Source organism: Hyperolius riggenbachi, chromosome 10 (genome assembly GCF_040937935.1).
Source record: "Hyperolius riggenbachi isolate aHypRig1 chromosome 10, aHypRig1.pri, whole genome shotgun sequence".
NCBI classification, from domain to species: domain Eukaryota; kingdom Metazoa; phylum Chordata; class Amphibia; order Anura; family Hyperoliidae; genus Hyperolius; species Hyperolius riggenbachi.
Genome location: NC_090655.1, coordinates 115809253 through 115828621, shown reverse-complemented (window position 1 = coordinate 115828621; position 19369 = coordinate 115809253). Strand labels below are relative to the sequence as shown.

General features: G+C 46.4%; 2 protein-coding genes across 4 annotated transcripts in view; both read left to right on the top strand.

The window, feature by feature from the left end:
* Positions 1–8266, top strand: part of WASHC2C (WASH complex subunit 2C) — an 81840-nt gene extending 73574 nt beyond the window's left edge. For all 3 annotated transcript variants that reach the window (XM_068257608.1, XM_068257607.1, XM_068257606.1), the window contains 2 exons: positions 168–348; positions 1631–8266. In XM_068257608.1, the coding sequence (XP_068113709.1) occupies positions 168–348; positions 1631–1770 (321 nt within the window). In that variant the 3' untranslated portion in view covers positions 1771–8266. The remainder of the gene's footprint in view (positions 1–167; positions 349–1630) is intronic.
* Positions 8267–16191: 7925 nt separating this feature from the next.
* ZFAND4 (zinc finger AN1-type containing 4) overlaps positions 16192–19369 on the top strand; it is a 46654-nt gene continuing 43476 nt past the window's right edge. Inside the window, exon 1 of the mRNA XM_068257605.1 lies at positions 16192–16618. The gene's annotated coding sequence lies outside the window, so the exon portion shown is untranslated. The remainder of the gene's footprint in view (positions 16619–19369) is intronic.

Genomic DNA, 19369 nt, shown 5'->3' with positions numbered 1-19369 from the left:
TCTAGCCTGGGGGAAGCATGAAGTTTTCAAAGAGTCCAGCAAGCAACCTGAGTTATTCATAATGGTCGCTATGAATGTAGAGAGGTGTACTTGATAGTGTGGCAAATAAAACTCAAATCTCTGCTTTTCAGGAAAAGTTATCTAATAATTCTGCTTTACCTTTTAAGGATGACATATTTGCGGCTGAAGCTGTTAAGTCAGTGAAGAAATCAAAGGAGAAAAAGGTAGCAACAGAATCAAACCTGTTTGATGACCATACAGATATTTTTGCTGATCTCACGCATAAACCTAAAGAGAAGAAATCTAAGAAGAAGGTGGAGGCTAAGTCAATATTTGACGATGACATGGGTACGTATATACTGTAGCTTGAGCATTTGATTGTCTTCAGCAAACAAATAGATGGCAAAGGTTAGACTTAATATGTACTTTGTCCTGCTGCTGTAAAAGGGGTGCAGTGCAAGCTGGGGTGCCAGTTCTGTGTTAAAGCTATGATTTGGACTCTTCCTTTGTGTGCATCTCTGTCCCATTTCTTGCGATCTGTGCTAAATCCTGTCTGTGTTGTGTCTACCTTTGTCAGAGAGACCTTTTTTACCTTCCCATTCCTATTGTCTTGCCCTCCATCCTTTTCTTCTGCCCTTTGCACTTTTTTGTTTACGACTTTTGTGCAATAAACCATGTACGAGGCATGCCGTCCGTCGGGGATCGGTACTCAATCCCGCGGGTGACATGGGTGGGTCGAGGCTCACAGATATGTTATTAGCCTGAAGGCTAACAATGTGTTTTGTTCCTATGTAGTGGGCGGAGTGGTGCATGTGTGACATCATGCGGCTGGCAGGGTAAGTCAGTCAGGCAGATCACTGGCTGAGCAGGGCCGGGGTCTGCTGTACACAAATTCTCGGCAGAGGCGGTCATTATCGACCACCTCATCTAGCGTGTATTTACCGGTAACTTTAGTCAATCATAACAGATTAGACTTAAGTTCAAGCAGATATTCCCAGAGATCAGCAAAGAAGTTAGCGGGAGGAAGAAATAAGCATGTATTCATTATGTTATTTTCAGTATAGTTCCTCTTTAAAGTGAATACGAGGTTATAAAAAAAATGCTTTCTACCAGATCGGGGGAACTAGTTGTATCAGGTAGTCTCAATTCCTGCCGCTCTTGTGGCCAGCAGTCCCTTTCAGTGCCCTGTGAGGTCAAGATGCTGCAAGCTCTTCTCTGTGTGTCTCATTACAGAGCAGAGCGCAGAGAGGCAGGGGAGAGGCAGAGCTGCCAGCTGAGGAAGGGGTGTTAGGAACGCCCCCAGTGGGTGTTTTGTAGGAGCGCCTCTCCTGCAAGGGACACCCCTTCCCCTCGAGATTGCCGACAAGCTTCTGCTTGGGGGAGCAAAGAGCTGTGCATAGGAGACACTGAGGCACATCATGGACCAGGGAACATGCCTCTTGTATCCCATTTGACCCTGCCTGCGCCGCTTCGGGTACACTTAGTTATTTTCTGTTTTGCTTCAGATAATATTTGACATTAGGAAATAAAATAGTTTTTTAAAGACCACTTATTTTGTGCTGACCTGACCTTGATGATTTTTAGGACTGCATTTTAATCAAATAAATGTTATATTTTTTTCCCCACACAGATGATATATTTTCAACATCTGCCTCCAGCATGAAGAAGAGTAAACCAAAAGCCAAGTCGGCTCCTTCAGAGTCAGAAACCAAGCAGGACACCAAGGGTTCCACCACATTTGATGATCCTTTAAATGTTTTTGGTAAATGAAGTAGAGCAATCCTTTCAGGGAAGCTAATTTGCACAATCTCATGTTAGCTACAATGGAGGATATTTATCAAAAGAATCATCACACAGCAAGGAGTGCAGAATAACAGCAGAGGCAATCAGATGTACTATGGAACAGCCGGCTGATACAGAATGGGAAATAACGGAGTAAGAATAAGAACCTTCATTGAGCACTTCTTTCAGATGTGACTGAATCTGTTGTACATTGGTCTCTGATTTTTACATTTTTCTCACAGTGGATTGCAGAGTTAGAGAAAATACATAGAAAGCCATCTGAGACATCATGCTTTAATTACACTAGTAAAGCAGATGGTTTTGTTGCAGCCTTGCTTAATAAATGTCCCCCAATGCATCTTATTGACAGTAGCCACTCTTGTACTTTATTAGCCATTTACTTAGGGAAGAGGACAACGTAACCGTACTAGTTCTTACAAAGCACTTATATGTCTGTGCCAAACGTTCCTGCCTAGTTCATAAACTGGTTCATAATCCAAGTGACAAGGGCTCCTAAAATGAACCTGTGTTTACATTAACGTGAGCATATGTGACATGCAAAGGTGCATGAATCCATATTTATTTATCTTTCATCGTGCTCCAGAGGACCAAACCCTAACCTCCATATAGAGCATAATGAACTGTCCTAGACAGTTGTATGTAGCCCAAACATCTTTTTTGCTTCCTATTTGGTTGTTTAGGTTGCCAGTAGGATGACTTAGTTTTAGGAAAAATTGAAGGCTTCTGGTGCCCAGGCTGAGCCAGGCAGAAAGCTTCCCTCTCTCCTCTCGTTTCCCTGCCCCCCACCCCCCCCCCCCCCCCACACACACACACTTCCCTTTTTGTGCCTTCAGCTGCCCTAGTCTATTCTCTTTTTGTGCCCCCTGCTATACCCTACTCTATTCTCTTCTGGTGCCCCCTGCTATACTACCCTATTCTCTTCTCGTGCCCCCTGCTGTCCCACTCTATACTCTTCTGGTGCCCCCTGCTATGCCACCCTACTCTTTTCTCGTGCCCCCTGCTGTCCCTCTCTATTCTCTTCTTGTGCCCCCTGCTGTCCCACTCTATTCTCTTCTTGTGCCCCCTTTTACCCTATTCTATTCTCTTCTTGTGTCCCCTTTTACCCTATTCTATTCTCTTCTTGCGCCCCCCCCCGCTGTCCCACACTATTCTCTTGTGTCCCCCGCTGTCCCTCTCTATTCTCTTCTTGTGCCTCCTGCTGTCCCTCTCTATTCTCTTCTTGTGCCCCCTTCTAACCTACTCTATTCTCTTCTTGCGCCCCCTGCTGTCCCACACTATTCTCTTGGGTCCCCCGCTGTCCTTCTTTATTTTCTCTTTGTGCCCCCTTTTACCCTATTCTATTCTCTTCTTGCGCCCCCTGCCGTCACACTCTAGTCTCTTTTTGTGCCCCCCGCTGTCCCTCTCTATTCTCTTGTGTCCCCCGCTGTCCCTTTCTATTCACTTCTTGTGCCCCCTGCCGTCCCACTCTATTCTCTTCTTGTGCCCCCTGCTGTCCCTCTCTATTCTCTCCTTGTGCCCCCTGCTGTCCCTCTCTATTCTCTCCTTGTGCCCCCTGCTGTCCCTCTCTTTTCTTTTCTTGTGCCCCCTGCCATCACACTCTATTCTCTTCTTGCGCCCCCTGCTGTCCCTCTCTATTCTTTCCTTGTGCCCCCCGCTGTCCCTCTCTATTCTTTCCTTGTGCCCCCCTGCTGTCCCACACTATTCTCTTGTGTCCATTGCTGTCCCACTGGATTATCTCTTTCCTGTTAACCCATTCTCTTCTCCTGTTCCATGCTGTTTTATTCCTGTGTTTCCCACTATGGTACTTTTCTCCTGTACACCATGTGGCCCCCACTTTGTTTCCTAATGCAGTCCTGCTTTATTCTTCCAAATGTTGCAGCATATCTCTTCACAGTGGTGAGTAGCCTTGTCAGTACTAGCCAGACGTCACGATTCTGTGAAGTGATCACACACAAATCACAAGCTTTGTTCAGTTCAACACTGGCTCATGTGAAATCAGGATATTCTGTGTATTACCTGAGGTTACAGGGAGATTGCAGCTGTACCACTTGTGGTTCATGGATTCCCCCCAGCACAGTTTACCCATGCTTGTCCAGGAGAATTACATTCTGCTTACTTAGCATTTCCTGAGTTTCAGAACTCTCAGAGCACTTTGAAAAATATTTACTGATATGTCCACATGTCACAAATAATGAATCAAAATTATAGGAGCACCCACGTAGTAATAAGTGATGTGCCTAGACCCTTACCCCAGTACCTTCAGGGGTACTCTATAGCAATGTCAAAACTGCGTTCGCACCACCTTAGTGTAAAAACAGGTCTTTAAAGAAACATCCTGAAATCGTCTGCAGAAGCAGACTACCGTTTCGGGTAATGAACCCTTTTTCAAACGGTCATAGCCATAGGTATGGCCAGTGGTGTAACCACAAATTATGGGGCCCCCCAGCAAAACTTTGATGGGGCTTCTTAATGTTCACACCCTTTCCCTTGCCTCCCCTTGGTGACCCTCACAGCCTAGGGGGCCCATCTTACATGGGTCATAAAACAAGTGTTGCCATCAGGATCTTCACACCTACAACATGTAGCCACAGAAACACCTGATCTGGAGTATCGGAGGGATGGTAGGTTAATAGTTGGGGCCCTTAACACACCTCTGTGCACCCCTCCAGTTGCAGGGACTGCTCCCCCATAGTTAATCCCCCAAAGGGTACACTATCCAAAACAGTCCGTTACTGCAGCTGATTTTAGGATGTTACCATAAAAAGCTGATTTTACACTGACTAAGGTGGAGCTGACCTAATTTTGACATTGCACATGTCACATGTGCAAGTTTGCTTTGAATTATGGGATACAGCAGTACTGGCAGGAATAGAAACATCTCATCTTGAGACATTCCATTAGCTTTTGTTGCTGTGCCATTGCTTTATTTGCAATGATAACACTGTAGCAAATTACAACATAGCATAGCAATGACACTGTAAGATTTTACACCCTGATGTGTAGTCTACTTATTTGTTGTGCTATTGCTGCAGCAAGAAACAAATACAACCTAATGTATGTCTTCTTGATATAAAATGCTCTGGATATTCTGGAATAGGACAACCACACAGCAGATCTTTTGTTAATAAAGCTGTAACTCACAATGTATTCATTGTGGATCATTAAATAAATATAAAAAACTAAGTGTATCGATAAACTAAACAGTAATATAATTTCCTGTCTACCAAAAGAAACTGAGGAGGTAGACTGGGGGGCAGGGCTTCCAGGGAAGGCAGAACTCTAGCTGTGATGACACTGACTGCCAGAAGTCCCGCCTCCTAATCGACTTTCTTGACTTCTAGGGTAGGCAGGAGAGGATGCTAGGATGCTGCTAGCATGGAGTAGGGAGGCATTGGAATGGAGTGACCAGTCTCTGTAAACTAATATCTTACATAAGAAATCCAGTTAAATTTTTGAGGAACTTTTGGAGGCAAACTAATCATTCCAATGTTTTATGTAAGCACAATTCTTCTTTCAATAAGAATTCTGAGCATTTTGTATTAGAAGATTCAGATCATTGTAATATTTGTTTATGCAAACAGTGCATTTGTGGGAAGGTTTATTGTTTTCTATGAAAGAAAAATGTTCCAGATTTCAATAAAGCGATATCTAACCAGAACCAAACCTTCCATAAACCTGTGTGATATTTATGCAGTATGTGCTTGTCAGATCACTCCAGAAGTATCTAAAATGAAGAAAAGTACAGACATACAATAATATGCATGTAATGCAATAATATGTGCTGGTCATATTGTCTGGATTTGCCTGGGGCTCACAGTTAGTGATTTCTAGCAAGTTACTTCTGCATTCTCTCACAGGAGTTTCTTCTCCATAAGAAGGTAATTACACTGCCAAGTCAAATTATGACCGCCTGCTAATCTATGGAATAGCCACCTCTAGCAGCATGGGTGACAGTCATGTGCCAATGGAGTAATTCAGTAAGATTGGGATGGTTGCTAGAGGTATCTGGAGCTATGCAGACTGCAGTGCATCCAACAGTTGCTGATGGGTGGGTAATGGTGGATCCAGTTGTCAGACTTGTTGATAGAGATGGTATCGAATGTATTTTATTGGGTTAAAGAGAAACTGTAACCAAGGATTGAACTTCATCCTGATCAAAAGCTGATACCCCTTTTTTCTGAGAAATCTTCACCTTCTCTCGAATAGATCATCAGGGGTGTCTGTATGGGTGCATTGTTAGTGGGTGTGGTTATAGATAATGGCATTTAGTGCTGTCTTTTTTTTCCATGTCTGCCAGTAGTAAACATGATTACGTGCAGGCTGATTGTGGATCAAACTATATAAACAAATGACATGGCGAAAATCAATCATTTCTTGATCGCTGTTCTATTTTTAAACTTCTCACTTTGCAATGTTCTGATTTATTTTTTTCCCCTTTTCACTTAAGTTCCTTTTTAAGGTCTGGTAAATGTGGAGGTCAGTAAATTGAGCTCAAAACGTGATTCATCCGAGAAGGAAACTCTCTGCCAATGTGTGCAAGTCATATATCACTATTCATGTGCAAACTGCAGCTGTTTTAAGGAATGAGCTCTCGGGCTCTTTCACACTAAAAGCTGTTCAGTCCATTTTGACGAATCGCTCCTAGGACCGGTTCACATTAGACAAAGCGTTCCAGGGCATTACGTTGTAACGCATCTGGGAGCTTTTAATTGTACGGGGCAAGCGTTTTCCCATTGGGTGAATTAGAACTAGCGCCGCTTATCAGCGTTGAACCGCAACTTCCCGACATCATGCCGTAAGGTATTAATGCTGAGACAGCTGCCAGGCCCAATCCAATCAATGCCCCCCCCCCCCCCCCAAAAAAAAAACCCTGCACAGTATCAATAGGTGTCCATCATATCACCTCAAAACCTTTGTTGGGGGCTGTCATTCACCTCCTCAGCCTTCCTTCTCTCAGGTGTCACTATTGCTGACGCGGAGGGGGGCACCGTGGGTGGCTCTCTCTGGGGCCCTAGGGCAATTGCTCCCTTTGCCTATATGGAAGCACCGGCCCTTCCTCTGGCTGGCAACTGCTCCCCCTCATGATATCGCAAAAGTCTGGCCAGTTTCAATAAGATAGTGGGCCTTTTCCAGAAAGAACACACAGCCACAAGCACCAATGTGATGTTCTTACTGTAACTTGAGGTGTCTAGGTGAGGAAAATGCCTATCAGAATATACAAATATATAGCAAGGCTAGTTCTGAGTAGTTCAGCCCTGCACTTTATTTGCCTCTTGCTACCTGGGGTGTATCTGTAGGTGGTTAGTGGGGATGTGGGTCTTTTCCCTCCTAGGCATTCATTTTCCCTACTTACTGCTAGGACTATACTGTCCCAAACACCTGTGACTCCCCCCCCCCCCCCACCTGTGAGTTCATCAATTATTTCACGATTTTTTAACTTGGTTTCTTGTTTTCCTGTTTGGCTGTCTTTGCATTGTCCATAAACCTGTTAGTTGCCCAAGAGAGTTAATGGGCCCATGCATTGCAAAGTTTGCAGTCATTTGTTTCAGCAGGAATAAAGACAAAACATAAGTGTTGGTATCTACCACTTTCCCATTGAGGGGTCCCCAGTCTTGGTGCTGCCTGTATAGTACACTACTGGAAGAGCAGTATCTGATATCTAATGCTGGGAATACACGGCTCGAGTTTGAGCCATTAAGATGGCTCGATAGATAATTTCCAACATGTCCGATCACCGTTCGATTGCTTTGCCGCTCGATTTCTCATTGAAGTGAATTGAAAAAAGATAAGAAAAATGAGCAGAAGATAAGAGGATTGAGCGGGCAAAATGATCGGGCGCAGAATCGAGCGCCAGAATCAACCCGTGTGTTCCCAGCATTACAGCACAAAGGAAGAGGGGCAGACAGTCCCTCAGTCACATACAGTCCAGTATTCTGATGAATGGTGTTGTGTGAGATAATATGGGCTGCCATCTAGTGGAGGGCTCCTTTGTGTGGGATTCCCAGTTGACAAGTGGCTTTGGATGGCTTCAGACCACATGCTGCAAAAGTGCTGACTAGGAAGTACACGTAAGTGTGACTGCCACAGACCAACCAAATGGAAAGGAGCAAAAAATAATGGTGTGGCTTTTCTACCTGTCAATACTTTGCATAGTAGAAGGAAAAATGTTAAAGGGGTAATCTGTAAAGTACTTCACATAAATATCACATGGCGTGGCAGCAATTTATTGTGGTATGCAAATGCCATATGCAGTTTCTGACGATTTCCCCTTTTAAATACAAACTTTTGTACAAGAAGTGTTTGTTGTCATCTATACAAAACCAGTCGGGTTTGTTGACATGCAACTCCCACCTATTTTGTCTTATAATATAAATTCAAAAATAAATATTGTACATTTTATTAATACATAGTCATTTAACTGAGTGTTTAAAAACAATAAATCAACTAAAATGTTGTAAACTGATGTGCAGTTTGTCATTTTTAAGTCTTCAATATTTATTTTAAAAACAAAAATTTTTAGAGAAAGAACAGTTTAAGAAATAACTTTTTTTTTAAGGACTGATTGCCTAGAAACACCCCTGTGGTTGGTAATATTTACCTACGGAGGTCTACTCCTCTGCGCCCCCCCCCCCCCTTCCTTTACGGGGAGGTTCATTTTATGTATTTTCAAATTTAGGTGCTGAGTTGCCTTTAAAGAGAACCCGAGGTGGGTTTGAAGAATATTATCTGCATACAGAGGCTGGATCTGCCTATACAGCCCAGCCTCTGTTGCTATCCCAAACCCCCTGAAGGTCCCCCTGCACTCTGCAATCCCTCCATAAATCACAGCCACGCTGCTGACAAACAGCTTGTCAGAGCTGGCTATGTTTATCTCTATAGTGTCAGTCTGCTGCTCTCCCCGCCTCCTGCAGAACTCCAGTCCCCGCCTGCATCCCTTCCCTCCCTGCTGATTGGAGGGAAGGGAGGGGGGCAGGGACCGGAGCTATGCAGGAGGCGGGGGAGCAGCTGAGACTGACACTACAGATGTAAACACAGCCTCACAGCATGGCTGTGATTTATGAGGGATTGCAGAGTGCAGGGGGACCTTAGTGGGGTTTAGGATAGCAACAGAGGCTGGGCTGTATAGGCAGATCCAGCCTCTGTATGCAGATAACATTCTTTAAACACACCTCGGGTTCTCTTTAAAGAACAACAAGGGGGACTGATATTGGGGACACATCTGGCTATACTGGGGGGGGGGGGGGGGAGGGGTCGGGTAATACTGGGGACACATATGGCTATCTATATTGGAGGGACATAAAACTGGTGGCATGGTTTTTATCACAGTAGCATTTTTTATTTTTAAACTGGGATTAGTAAAAACTGAGAATGCATTTTTTCCCATTAACCTCCCTGGCGGTAAGCCCACGGGCTTTGCCGCGCAGGAGGATTTCTCGGGCCCTGCTGGGCCGGTTTGCATAATTAATTTTTTTTTTTACACGCAGCTAGCACTTTGCTAGCTGCGTGTACTTCCCGATTGCCGCCGCTGCTCCGCACTGATTCGCCGCTACCCGCCGCGCCGCCATTAGCCCCCCCCCGACCCCTTGCACAGCCTAGCCTATCAGCGCTAGGAAGCGCCGAGGGGAGGATCGGGACTCCCGATGACGTCCATGACGTTCGTCGCCATAGCGACGGGGGAAGCCAAACAGGAAATCCCGTTCTGAACGGGATTTCCTGTTTGCGCTGATCGCCTAAGGCGATCGGAGGGGGTGGGGGGATGCCGCTGCACAGCGGCTATCATGTAGCTAGTGCAAGGCTAGCTACATGATTAAAAAATAGAAAAAAAATTAAAGTGCTGCGCTGCCCCCTGGTGGTTTTAATAGACCGCCAGGGAGGTTAAAATGCATAGAAAACAACATTTTCTTGGGACAAAATACCCCCAATGAAAGCCTAGTTTGTCTTGAAAAAAATTATATATAGATAATTTAAGTGTCGTGAGTAGGGATAAAGTTACTGCTGATTAAATAGGGACATGGCGAAGACATCAAAACTGCTCTGGTCCTCAGGGGGAAACAAGGTCTGGATGCGAAGTGGTTAAGGACCATAGCCTTGTTTGATGGAATTTTAGCTGTGATCACCATGACTGTTTGACAGTGTTCACATGGTCAGGAACCAATGAAATCGGCTCCTGACCTGGTGTACTGACCTCAGCTGTGAGCTGAGTGGAATGCAGTGGCACCGGAGCAACAGGATTGCATGGCGATGAGTCATTGAAATCTATGCCCTGGCAGGGATAAGAGGCAGTAAATGGCATAGATTTCAATTACTGCACTTATTTCCAGAAGAGATAAATCATCAAAAGAATCCGGCAGGTTGGATTGCTCAAAGTGTTCTTGCTCATCTTTTCACATTGTTTGGCACCTTAACCTCCTGCTGATGCAGGTGATTGAAATATACCTCCTGCTTGAAGCCTCTTATTCTTGCCAGGGCATAGATGTCATTGCAGGCTCCTGTCGCTATTGCCGGCTATTGACAGCTGAGCTTTGTACAGCGGTAATGAGCCAATTTAATTGGCTCCTGACCCTGTGATCATTGTGAGATTCTCCTGCACCCCAACGATCTTTGCCAGGATCCTCTGCTTCACAGTTGCGCTCCCATCCATGCATAAACATAGCCCGTGCCTGCCCAGTAGCACTGAGCCGCTTGTATACAGTGAAGAGTCTTGCCCCAGCGACTCCATGCTACCACACAGGCGTGGGCAATACTTGTGACTGCACCTGCACTCATACAGGGATGGGCCATTAGAACAGATTCAACAAGCCCTTGTCGAATATCTTCAGAGGGTTTCAGTGCTGCATCACTGGGTATCAGGAGGATGTGGGAAGCCTCTGGGCTTGCCTACTTAGGTTAGTATTCAATGTTCTATTTTTCCCTTCAGGTACACTTTTATGTGTGTACATAGTTTAGCTGTGTATGAAGCTTGTGTTGAATGTTTTCTATACTGCTATTATTCACATGAAAATAGCGATGATGCAAAGGACCTGTGTGACTTTGAATAATTAGCCAGCTATAGGTTCCCCAGTATAGGTTAGACAGGTATAGGTAACCCCAGTATAGGTTAGCCAGGCATAGGTGCCTCAGTATAGGTTAGCCAGGAATAGGTGCATTCAAATGGGGTACATATTATGTCATCACCAGGCAGGTGGGCGCAGAGCAAGCTGAATGATGGCTCTCCCTGCTGTCGCTAAACTCCCAGAGGCATTACATACTATTCCCCGTCTGAGTTGTAGCAACTTGGAAGGAGATGTAATTTGGGGTCTGGCGATCACCAGATCCCTGAATTACTCTTACACGGGGCACGCAGCATAGCATTGCTGCTATGACGGCACCCAGCTTCAGCGCTGAAATGAACTGATTCAACACCCTGGTGGATTACAGAGAAGAAGGGGAAGTAGCGGCACAATGGTACTCAGCCGCAGGGAGGTGGGTCCGACTCCTTCCTCCCTCTACTAGGGTCCCCCTCAGTGCTCCCCCCATTGCTGAAATACAGTATAAGGCAATGGGGTGTTAGATAACACTCACCCTCTGGGCTTCAGTCAATGATCACATGCTGCTGGGCTGCTATGTGTACAGTGCCGCTCACAGGAAGTAGTGTAAGCTACTACTTCCTGTAAGCGGCGCGCTGTACACAGAGCAGTCTGGTGGCATGTGATCAGTGCCTGGAGCCCAGAAGGTGAGTGTTAACTAACACCCCGCCACTGCTGCCATACATTTCTGCAATGGAGGGGGGAGCACTAGGGAGGAGTCGGTCCTCCGCGCAGCTGAGTCCCAGTGTACCTCCGCTCCCCCTCCCTCACTGTGGCCCAGGCAGACACGGGGCTGATAATTGGGTACTAGTCTAGATTAGGGGACCCAGCGGGAAATCTCATAGGGAAATTCATCTATCGTGACTCCGTAAACTACACCCACACTATTCAGCCAATCACAATGCTTTGTGCTGTATAGTAATGAGTCATTTGCGAATGAGCCGGCTCTTTGCTGCGAACGACAAGAGCCGGTTCTCAGTTTTGAAAGAGCCGATGCCTCAGCCGCCCCACACAGCTCTGCTTTGCTGTGTAATAAAGGGCGCTGAGGCATGCTGGGAGATGTAGTCCTCCTCTTGCAGCTTGTAGGAGTGTATGGGGCGGAGCAGAGCAGGAGGGATTGCCCCAGTCAGAGAAGCAGTCTGGAGTGGTCATGGAGACGGGGGCGGGGCTTTTACTTCGATTCTGAGTGGTGTCTAGTGATGTTTAATGAAGAGCCGATTCAGAGCCGTAAGAGCCGCCTCTTTAATGGGAGCCGATTCTCCGAGAAGAGCCGGAATTCCCATCACTGGTGCTGTAAAGGGTGCTGTGATTGAGGTTTGCTGCTGGGCTCCCTAAACTAGAGTCAAGGCTGGAATTATACTTTCTTTCAAGAACAGGTACTTTGAGCATCAGTTACTTTTTTTTCATGTGTTAATGCTCCCCATTTTCATGTCCAGGTTCCCCCTCGGGCTGCAGCTGCCCTAGGCCCTGGCCTTTGTAGCCTTTCCAGATATCTGGGCCTGGCTAGTGGCTCAGTAATCACATCGAAATGTGTGCTCATAAACAAATGAAAATTGTGATTCTCAATGTGGAAGTGTAGAGAATTGCATAACATTAATGCATGGTGTTTGTTGGTCTGTGGTTCAGGCTGGGTGCACACATGGCAGAAATGCAGCAATGTTAGTCTATGGGACGCAGAAGGACCATGGTTGTACTTGCGATTTACAGTGTGTTCTGCGGACGCTTGTAGTGTTGCATAATATCCAGGCCAGCTGCCAAAACGCACATAATGCAAATCTATGGTAACGCATATGCATTGCGTTTTAAATGCATTTTTAATTAAAAAGTAAAGATCTCTGATGTATTTCCGCTTCCTGTTGTCTTACTATTGATTGCATATACAGGATCTTCTCAAAAAATTAGCATATTGTGATAAAGTTCATTATTTTCTGTAATGTACTGATAAACATTAGACTTTCATATATTTTAGATTCAAATACACACAACTGAAGTAGTTCAAGCCTTTTATTGTTTTAATATTGATGATTTTGGCATACAGCTCATGAAAACCCAAATTTCCTATCTCAAAAAATTAGCATATTTCATCCAACCAATAAAAGAAAACTGTTTTTAAAATCAAAAAAAGTCAACCTTCAAATAATTATGTTCAGTTATGCACTTAATACTTGGTCGGGAATCCTTTTGCAGAAATGACTGCTTCAATGCGGCGTGGCATGAAGGCAATCAGCCTGTGGCACTGCTCAGGTGTTATGGAGGCCCAGGATGCTTCAATAGCGGCCTTAAGCTCATCCAGAGTGTTGGGTCTTGCGTCTCTCAACTTTCTCTTCACAATATCCCACAGATTCTCTATGGGGTTCAGGTCAGGAGAGTTGGCAGGCCAATTGAGCACAGTAATACTATGGTCAGTAAACCATTTACCAGCGGTTTTGGCATTGTGAGCAGGTGCCAGGTCGTGCTGAAAAATGAAATCTTCATCTCCATAAAGCTTTTCAGCAGATGGAAGCATGAAGTGCTCCAAAATCTCCTGATAGCTAGCTGCATTGACCCTGCCCTTGATAAAACACTGAACCAACACCAGCAGCTGACATGGCACCCCAGACCATCACTGACTGTGGGTACTTGACACTGGACTTCAGGCATTTCGGCATTTCCCTCACCCCAGTCTTCCTCCAGACTCTGGCACCTTGATTTCCGAATGACATGTAAAAGTTGCTTTCATCTGAAAAAAATGCTTTGGACCACTGAGCAACAGTCCAGTGCTGCTTCTCTGTAGCCCAGGTCAGGCGCTTCTGCCGCTGTTTCTGGTTCAAAAGTGGGTTCATGCTTCCATCTGCTGAAAAGCTTTATGGAGATGAAGATTTCATTTTTCAGCATGACCTGGCACCTGCTCACAGTGCCAAAACCACTGATAAATGGTTTACTGACCATGGTATTACTGTGCTCAATTGGCCTGCCAACTCTCCTGACCTGAACCCCATAGAGAATCTGTGAAATATTGTGAAGAGAAAGTTGAGAGACACAAGACCCAACACTCTGGATGAGCTTAAGGCCGCTATCGAAGCATCCTGGGCCTCCATAACACCTGAGCAGTGCCACAGGCTGATTGCCTCCATGCCACGCCGCATTGAAGCAGTCATTTCTGCAAAAGGATTCGCGACCAAGTATTGAGTGCATAACTGAACATAATTATTTGAAGGTTGACTTTTTTTGTTTTAAAAACACTTTTCTTTTATTGGTCGGATGAAATATGCTAATTTTTTGAGATAGGAAATTTGGGTTTTCATGAGCTGTATGCCAAAATCATCAATATTAAAACCATAAAAGGCTTTAACTACTTCAGTTGTGTGTATTTGAATCTAAAATATATAAAAGTCTAATGTTTATCAGTACATTACAGAAAATAATGAACTTTTTCACAATATGCTGATTTTTTGAGAAGATCCTGTCTGTAAATGTAAAAATGCATATGCATTTTGTGTTAGCGAACCGTAAATGCAATTAAACGCACACAAAATGCTTGAAAATTGCATTTGCACGAAAAAATGCAGTAAAAACGCATTACACTAACCCGCGGAAAACGCCAGATTTTCACGCTATGTCATATGTGAACTTAGCCTCACACTACCAGTGGTTTTCTTGGCCACCATTGATATGAAAAGTTCATGCCAATGTGCGTTTCTGCCTGTATTCACAGCACCATGTGTTACAGCACTGGTTAAAGTGGATCCGAGGTGAACTTTTACACATTGCCTAATTGTGTTCGTTTTTCTATTGTTTATAGGGCATTCCTCAAGCCAAATACTTTTTTGTTTTTGTTTTAATACTCTAATTCCCTATAAACTAAAAAATTCACGCCCACAAGTTTTCAGAGAGCCAAGGCAGTAGCAAGGGCTCATGGGAGCTCAGTCTGGGCAGGAGGAGGGTGTGGTGTTACTAACCATTGATTTCAGAGTAGAGATGGGAAGTTCGGATCTTTTCAATGATCCGGATGATTCGAATCGGATCATTGAAAAGATCCGGATCTTTGATCCGAATCTCGGATCATTTTACTACCGAAGCAGTCGGGGGTGAAATGAATAGCAGGACAGGTCTTTCCCTGCTGTGGACAGGAGAAGGGGAGGGGGGGGGGGTGGACACACAGAGAAGAGGAGAAGATGGACAGAGGGCAGGGAGTGGACAGAGAAGGGAGGAGGGACGAGCAGAGAGCAGAAATGTTTGCTTGCACACAATACCCACATGCTGCAATCATATGCTTTACATGTATTTCACCTATATGCTCATCTGTGTACTTTGAATGCAAACGTCGCACAGTGAAAGAAAGCATTCCCAGAAGTAAAGTGCAGCTGTTTAGAGCGAGTGCAGGAGGATCATATTGCGCTGCAATCACAGTGCCTGCAAAGTTGCTGAGCTGAGCCAAAAGCTTCCAATGTGTTCACTGTGCACAACTATGGAACAGACAGCCTATAATCAGCAGCACGTTATAGCCAGTATGTGTGCTTTACACATATCTGGCAGTGGCACCGATGTCCCCTCTCTCTCATCTGGGACGGATCTAGGGGGGGCAAGCGGGTCTCTTGCCCCAGGCGCAGTTTGTTGAATTCTTAAAAAGGCGGCAAAATGTGTATGGGGAATGGCTGTTTAGGCGCCAAAACCTGACCTTGCCCCAGGCGCAACTTGGGGCAACTTGGTCTAGATCCGTCCCTGTCTCCCTGCACGGCTGGCTCCCATCCAACAGAGCGATCCATCTCAGCTCTGCTTCCAGGACCCCGCTGCCTGTGGAGAGGGGGCGTGCTGCACCTGGCCCCACCCCTTTTGCGATCCAAATCACTCATTTTGATGATTCGGATGATTCGACTCACAAAATAGATTCGGATCAAAGATCCGAATCGTTCATGATCCGGACAACACTATTTCAGAGGCAGAGGGGAGGAGGAGAGGGGGTTAGGCTGATGGCTCAAGATACAGATAAGCCTGCCTCTGTGTAATGTTTACAAACAACATGGCTGCTGTCATTGTATCACAGGAATAAATAATATTCTATTAAAACTGTTTGCAGCTAGATTTGCTGTGTAAACCATCTAAACTTTAGATAAGATCTGTAGACAAGTTACTTGTTATAGTTAGTTTTTCATCTCGGATCCGCTTTGCCGACCTTGTTCAACAGGTAAAACAATTACAGTGTCAGGCCAGCCAAACTATCCGAGATCTCTCCCATGGAATCACTGGACCGTGTATTTCATTAGTCACATGACCACAGGCCCTGCCATAGAGACACGTCACGTGACTGGTTGCCACGGCCACCGCGTCTTTCCGTAACAACAACAGAATGCATTGAAACGCCCTCAGACTCGCTCCACTGTCCCCAGGGCCGCACCCGCTGCTCTTTATTGGCTCCCTCACTCTGAGCGAGGAAACCGTCTCCTCTCCAAACTGTGATTGTTCCGACCGGTTGTCCGTCTAGTTCGTCACAAAGGAGGGGCGGTGCCCGGAGGCGGAGCTCCCTCCTGCTTGCTGGATGGGGAAAGCTGGAGAGGGGTCCCTCTGTTTGTTAACAGTCGGGTGGCGGATATTCGGGTGTGAGTGCCCGGCTACCGCAGGCGCTGCATCGCAGCAGGCGGAATAGCGGCAACTGGACCGGGATACGCCGCCGCACATGACCTATGGCCCCTCCGCTGAGATCCCCGGGGCCACCACTGTAGCCTCCCATCCCTGCGCCCCCCTCTGGCTGATCTGCGCTCTGACATGCTGAGGTAGGTCATGACCTCCCCTAAGCTCAGCGCTGTCATCCTGTGGTCAGGGGTCTTGCTAGATGAGTGAATTCCATTTGTTTCCCCATTACTCTGCATCTAATATCTGAATACAGTATAATGTACTGATCAAGGCTGACCATAGACCTATTAAACAGGAACTGTTCTGAAAATGTATGAAATTGTTAATTTTTTTTTTTAGTCAGTGTTTGCCCCTTGTAAAATTTCCTCTCTAATTTGCATTCAGAAATATATCACAGGTGGTGACATATTTAGTTCTTCCAGGTGATCTGTACAGAATGTTCATTACTGAGCATTCTATGCACAGAGCAGAGATATTGCTGGAAACAGCTGTTACCTCACAAGGTTCGCAAACAGCAAACCGTTGTGGTGAGGGGTTTGCTATATGAGCAATACAGATGTCCTTGATGATCTATTCTAGAAAAGGGAATCGGGGCATCCGCTAATGATGGACAAGCCAAATAACATTTATGTTGTGTTTTTTTTTTCCTTTGCGGACTCTATGCGCCAGAGCTGCAGTCACTAGGACGCGCTCCATAGGCAGTGGTTGTGTTAGGGAGTCTTGCCCATGGTCTCCTACTGAATAGGTGCTGGCTTACTGAACAGGAAGAGCAGAGATTGGAACCCAGGTCTCCTCTGTCAGAGACAGATATCCCTTAAAGGGAGTCTGAAGTGAAAACATACTTATGAGATACTGATTTGTATGTGTAGTACAGCTAAAGGTCCGTACACGCGCAGAACTGAAGGCAACGACGGGTCCGTCGTCACCTCCCGCTGGGTGGGCGTTCCAGCGACAGTCCGGCGTGTGTACAGTCTGTCTGCAGACTGATGCGGCTGTTTCTGAGCGATCTGCCCGGCGTGCGGACTGTCGCGGATCTGAGTGATCCGCGACAGTCCGCACGCCGGACTGTCGCTGGAACGCCCACCCAGCGGGAGGTGGCGACGGACCCGTCGTTGCCTCCAGTCCGGCGTGTGTACGGACCTTAAGAAATAGAACATTAGTAGCAAAGATATGAGTCTCATTTTGTTTCCAGTATAGGAAGAGTTAAGAAAGTTCATTTGTTATCAATGCAAAAGCGCTTCTCTGAGCTCTCTGACTAATTTAGTGGGAGAGCTAAGTGCTATTTCTGAAGCACTTATACAGGGCAGCCATCAGAAATTTTGGGGCCCCTCACACATCATCAGGCCTGGGCCCCTCCTGGCCCACCCACTGTGCCCGCCCACTAGCCACCCCACCCCCGTGTCTGTGCGTGAAGAGCACTGGGGCGAAAATGTCCATGGCTCGGACGCTAAAGAAAGCGGCATGCACAGCGCGATGCAGCAGAAAGTGGATGTGACATGGCATGTTGTGGGTGGAGCCAAATACTAGCAAAATACAGGTAGTCCCCGGTTAACAAATGAGATAGGGACTTGTAGGTCCGTTCTTATCCTTTATCCGTTCTATTTTGTCCCCCTCTTTTCTTCCTGTGCCTCTTTTGTCCCCCTCTGTCTCACCTCAGTTTGTGCCTATTTTGTGTCCCTCTGTGTGTCCTCATGTTCCCGTCTCAACTCTCTTCTCCCTTGTGCCTCTTTTGTCCGCCTCTGTTCCCCCCACCCCCCTCCCTCCCTGTGCCTTTTTTTTCCCCCTGTGTTACCTCTTGTCCCCTTCTGTCTCAGCTCATCCCCCTGCCCTAGCCAGGTATAAGTGCCCCCGGTATAGGAATCCAGGCATAGGTGCCCCCAGTATATGTAGCCAGGTATAGGTTCCCCCAGTATAAGTAGCAAGCTATAGGTGGTGCCCCAGTATAGGTCGCCCGGTGTAGACGCCCCCCCAGTATAGGTAGTCTGGTATAGCTGGTGCTCCAGTATAGGCCAGCAAGATTAAGGTGCCCCAGTATAGGTATTCAACTATAGGTGGTGCCACGGTATAGGTAGCCTGGTATAGTTGCCCCAGTATAGGTAGTCTGGTATGGGTGGTGCACCAGTATAGGTTAGCCAGGTATAGGTGGTGCCCTCAGTAAAGGTAGCCAAGTATGGGTGGTGCCGCAGTATAGGTAGCCAGGTGTAGGTGGTGCCCCAGTATAGGTAGCTAGATATAGGTGGTTCCAGCCCCAGTATAGGTAGCCAGGTATAGGTGGGTTTAGCCCCAGTATAGGTGGTGGCCCAGTATAGGTAGCCTGTAGCCAGATAGAGGTGGTGCCCCAGTATAGAAAGTCCGCTGTAGAGGGCTCACTCATCTGCTCTCCACATTCAAGTGCTGATATCACTCTTCTCTCAGTGCTGGAACGTGGTGTGCTGGTTAGTGAGCCACAGGCCCGCAGCCAGCACATGCGGCCATTCCGGCACTTTGGGGGGGGGGGGCAGGGCCCCTCACTGCATTGTCAGTCAGACCAGTGTGTGTACAGCGGCCGTATTGACGTCTGCTAAGGATCCCACATGCCTGATCATTAGCATTTCTTACGGCTCAATTGCATTGTTCTCCCCCACTCACGGGAATCCACTTTGTCGCATGCCACTTTTTGGCCCTGTGCCACCCCCCATAGTGGTAACAGATGTAGTGCTAGCCAGGAGGCTGATGTCGCATCTGTAGAGTGTCGGCAATGCTCTGTTGCCCAAGGAATTGTTACATGATCCCTTGGGTGATAAAGATCCCCCATGTATATGGGGCGTTAATGTAGTTTTATTTGACCCAGGGCTGTGGAGTCAGTACAAAAATTATCCGACTCCCAACTCCTCAGTTGATGAAATCTCCGC